The sequence below is a fragment of the Alosa alosa genome, chromosome 17 (assembly GCF_017589495.1).
Source record: "Alosa alosa isolate M-15738 ecotype Scorff River chromosome 17, AALO_Geno_1.1, whole genome shotgun sequence".
Lineage (NCBI taxonomy): Eukaryota > Metazoa > Chordata > Actinopteri > Clupeiformes > Clupeidae > Alosa > Alosa alosa.
Genome location: NC_063205.1, coordinates 19,687,755 through 19,692,754, shown reverse-complemented (window position 1 = coordinate 19,692,754; position 5,000 = coordinate 19,687,755). Strand labels below are relative to the sequence as shown.

Below are 5,000 nucleotides of genomic sequence, written 5' to 3'. Positions count from 1 at the left end.
ACAGCAGTGTCTCTACGCACTGCCAGTTCAGTCCTGGACCTGGTCACCCACATTGCATCTTTCGAAGAGATCTGAGAGAACTCATCCTCTCTCACCTTTCCTGTCGTTTCTCATTTTCCTTTCAGGGAGGGAAATGGGTAGAAAAGGACCCAGAGGAGAATGTTTTGTTTTCTTTTTCTTTTCTTTCTTTCTTTCTTTTTTTCCCCATTTGTTGTGAGGAAGGAACAGTGTGACAGCTGATGGTAGAAGATTTTCTTATCATTCCCACCTGCACCCCTAATCTCATATTTTCTCTCTCTCTTTTTTTATTTTTCTTCTGATCTATGTCCGACATTTTGTACTTCTCACTTGCTTTCACTTTATGTTTTATTTATTATATATTATATATTATTTTGCTCTCTCTCTCTCCTTTGCTATTTTTCTTCTATTACAATGTACATTTCTCTACAATTTCTTCTATGTCTGTCTGGAAATGGTGTGCTTCTCACTTGATTTTTCTCTGACTGTCTCTTTAGAGACAGACATCAGAGAAAATAATGTAATCCTTCTTGACGATTTTATCATTTACATTTACCATTTACATTTATCATTTTTTATCCATTTACAGAGCACATAAAAGTGGAGTCAGACAAACTAAACCACTTTCACGCCTGGTGAAAACTGTTCAATGGTTTACTGATCTTTACTGATCAATGGTGACTTGTAAATCAAGACAGGTAATTAGACAGTTCCTGGTAATACCCACTTTAGATTAATAGTGACACAAGTGGGAAAATTATCTAATATTGACATTGTGGACTGTGTTTGACCAAGGACCTGCACAGAGCTAAGATACAGAGTCGATACTTCAAGACACTACCTCATTATGTCAAGATAGTAAGTCACAATTTCAAGATCTTGAAATGTGGACAGGGAAAGAGAGGACATTATTTGTGTCATGAAGTGTGATTTTGAAGAGTGTATAATGCTCTAAATTGCCATGGAAATGAATAGAAAATAGGAAAGTTAATCACATTTACTGTAACAAAGTTCTGAAGAACCATATGTGAACTTGACATGGTATGACATTTTATGTATGTAGATATCATTTACATAGGTATTCATAGATACTGTATGAAACATTCTCCTTTGTCTGGAAATTAGCATAGCAATTCAAATGCTAAATTACTCAGTATGTCCTCAAAAGAGAAAAGATGTTATCTTCAAACGATCTGACTACGGCGCCTCGGAGATTTCATCACAGATTAAAACTTTATTGATCTGTAAGATCTCATGGCAGGTGAGTCTCCACTGAAGCATGGCTTTTGAAAATGGATCAGGTCCGGAGTTCCGTCAGGATATTATTCTGCAGAGATGGGAAAAGGAGGTCATATGTGGCCAAGCACACGAGGGTGAGGTGGGCTAAGTTGAGGACAGTGTCGGGATGACCTGAACGTGGATGCGAGAGGTGACCTGAGGACAGTGTTATTCAGCCGAGGCGATCTGAGCACGTCCCAAATACCCACCTGCCTGAGCCAAGATAAACTCCTGGTAGCGTGCACCAATGTTGTTCCGCGCCGTGCAGTTGTAGCGGCCAAAATCCCTCTCTGACATCGGGGTGACCTTTGGGAGTGTTCATACATAGATAGAGAGTACATGATAAGCTGTTTGACATTGCCTGAATGATAAATGAATAATAATATGACTCAGGGACACTAAAAGACATATAGTTCACACATCCAGTACTGTAACTCACTGCTAAATTCTTGATACAATAATAACTTACAAAATCTTACTTCCTCTCACAAATCCCTAAATGTTTTAACTCAAATGCATTTTCATGAGCAACTTTTCATTTCTTAACCCCTGTAACTACTTCTTATAGCAGCTTTACTCTGTAACAGGTGTATTAAACATTGGTCACAGACTATAGAATGTCTAGGTCTTGTTCTCTGTGAAGTACTTCTACAGTACACAATGTCTACACAATGTTTACTTTTAATGGCATGATATTAGTCAATAAAACTGAACTGAACTGCATTGTCCAGTATTTAATGGTAACAGCATGATGACTGACGGCAGCGATTGACCTCTGACCTCCAGGAGTGAGCGCCCAGGGCCACTGTGGACGCGTGTGTTGGCGGTTGGCTCGCTGGAAATGGTGTAGCGCTCACGCCGCCACAGAATGGTGGCCGGTGGGTTGGACATCACCTCACAGCTGATGTTCACAGGGTTGCCCTCCCACGAATAGAAGATGGTGTGGTTGTTCTGGAACTTTGGGGCATCTGTTGGTGGACAGTGAAGAAGTTATTACATTACATGGGTATTTAGTGTCCTGTGATATCTGAACCAGGAACTGTGGGACTGAATGCAACCTGTCTGTCATAAAAAAATACAAGGATACAAGGAAGTTTATTGTCACATGCATATAGTTACTGGAAGTAAGAAATGCAGTGAAATTATGTCTGGAGTCAGGCTATTTGTGCATTTATGGGGGGGGGGGGGGGGGGGGGGGGGGGGGTAAAAGTGCAGTAGAAGAGGGGTTTAGTAGATTAAGTGGCAAGGGCTGCATAAGAAAGTTGGGGAGGATTGGGATTGGGGGGCACCAACAAGGAGCACCCAAGAGCAACAGGGGGCAGGAAAAACTCCCTTACCAAGGGAAGAAACCTTGGCAGATCCACGGCTCAAGGGGCTAACCCAACTGCCAGGGGTCTTGGTGTGTGTGTTGGGGGGATGACAGGGGAGGTGGGATAGTGTGCTGTGTATATGGGGAGAGGGCAGTGTGCAATATGTGTGTTGGAGAAACTTCCTCATGAGACAATGTGCTGTGTATTGGGGGGGGGGAGAGGGGGGGGGGGCAGTGTACTGCAAGTATGGTGAAGGGACTTACTATTGCAAGCAGAGTACTATGTATGTGTATGTATGATGTATGTGAGTGATGACAGTGAAGATGTGTGTGTGGGCGGGAGGGGAGTGGAGCAGTGACTGTGTCTGTGTGTGTGTAGTGTGTGTGTGGGTAGGTGGGGCAGTGTGCTGTAAGTATGTAGAGGGATGTGTGTTGGAGAAGATCCTAGAAGACAATGTGCTGTGGATGTAGGGGGGGGGCAGTGTGCAGCAAGTATGTAGAGGAGGCTTACTGTAGCAAGCAGTGTGCTGTATGTATGTGAAGTGATGACAGTGATGATGTAAGTGTGGAATAGATATCTGATAGAGCAGGGAGTTGAGTTCTTATAGTACGTTCAGCTGAGCGCACTACTCTCTGCAGAGTACTACAATCTCTAACTGTGGAGTTCCCATACCAGGTGATGATGCTACCAGTTAGAACACTCTCAACCGCTGAAGTGTAGAAGGCCTTCATGATGGATGTAGAAACTTTGAATTTCCTTAGCTGACGAAGGAAGTAGAGTCGTTGTCTGGACTTCTTCAGAACATATTGAGTATACAGTAATGTGGACACCAAGGTATTTAAAACTTGTGACTCTCTCTACAGGTTGCCCGCTGATCATTAGTGGGGTGTAACTATAGTTCTGCTGCTTCCTTCTGTAATCCACTACCATTTCCTTGGTTTTATTGATATTCAGTGTCAAGCTGTTAGATTGACACCACTGTGCCACCTCATCAACCTGATCCAAGTAGAGCTGTTCATTGTTGTTACTAATCAGGCCCAAGATCACTGTGTCATCTGCAAACTTGATGATGGAGGTATGACTACTGTTGGCTTTGCAGTCATGTGTGTAGATGTTGTACAGCAGTGGACTCAAAACACAGCCTTGGGGAGCACCAGTGCTGATGGTTAATGAGTCAGATGTCAGACCCCCCACTCTAACCACTTGTGAACGGTTGGTGAGGAAGTCAATATCCAGTGACACAGGGTGGTTTTCAGTCCTAAGGCCCTCATCTTTGTGACCAAGGTGAGAGGTACTGTACTATCGTGTTGAATGCTGAACTAAAGTCAATGAACAGCATCCTCACATAATTCCCATTCCCCTCCTCCAGGTGAGTTAAGGTGGTGTGCATGAGGTTTGAGATGGCATCCTCTGTAGACCTGTTGGCTCTGTAAGCAAATTGGAGGGGGTCGAAGGAGGCAGGGAGGGATGAGCAGATAATGTTTTTTCACAAGCTTCTCAAAACACTTCATCACTGTAGGCGTCAGGGCTACTGGGGCGTAGTCATTCAGACATGATGGACTTTTGTTTTTGGTACTGGAACAATAACAGACTGCTTGAGGCAAGTAGCAACTGTCTCTTGAGCCAATGATGTGTTAAAGATATAAGTGAACACAGGAGCTAACTGAGCAGCGCAGGATTTCAAAACCCTGTTAGAAATTCCATCCGGTCCAGCAGCTTTTCTACAATTAACCCTCCTAAAGGCATTGCTCACATCGACCTCAGAGACACAGAAAGGTACAATATGTACATACAGTTGTAAATGTGTTTTCAAAGGAAAAAGTAATGTATACAGTAGATAACAATAACATGGCCTTCCTTAAACCCAGACATTCTTCACAGTTCTCACATATTACTCAATAATCACTTCAAGTCGCCAATCACTATTTCCATATGGGCATCATATGACGAGAGCATCAGAGTTGATGCCAAACAGAGGAACAACATGTCCTCTCTCCGTTTAAGTCACAAACATATTTGAATGCGTTCCCAAACACACTCTGTGTCCTCACAGCACCTTATCAGGTTCAATCTGCTTCTTGTTCCAGCAAATCCTGTCCAGATTCAGTTCTCATTATTAAGCCGATCTTACACTCAGGACTCAGAGGCCTCTTTCTGGGCTGCCAAATCAGGGCCTGGGCTCGTTCCAAGGCAGACTAAACAAACCCAACCCGCCACCCATCATCTATCCACAGCACGACCCCGGCGGTAATGAGAAACTCTATTTCATTTTGAAGTCTCTCCCTTAATTGGCTTAGAGTAAAATAAATAAATAAATAAATAAATAAAAAGCGGAGTAAAAAAGTTAAAGTAAGAACAAAAAAGCTTTAGCTTGCCCAACTCTGAGAGAAGACT

The 5,000-nt window shown here is 43.0% G+C and overlaps 1 protein-coding gene across 4 annotated transcripts in view; it reads right to left on the bottom strand.

Annotated features, from left to right (window-relative positions):
* Window positions 1–5,000, bottom strand: part of zgc:152904 (uncharacterized protein LOC767777 homolog) — a 230,978-nt gene that overhangs the window by 21,983 nt on the left and 203,995 nt on the right. For 3 of the 4 annotated variants that reach the window (XM_048268709.1, XM_048268711.1, XM_048268710.1), the window contains exons 10-11: window positions 2,077–2,264; window positions 1,506–1,602 (exon numbers count right to left, since the gene is read on the bottom strand). In XM_048268709.1, the coding sequence (XP_048124666.1) occupies window positions 1,506–1,602; window positions 2,077–2,264 (285 nt within the window). Of the gene's footprint in view, window positions 1–1,505; window positions 1,603–2,069; window positions 2,265–5,000 lie in introns of all 4 variants that reach the window. The other variant, XR_007196386.1, reaches the window with a different exon arrangement.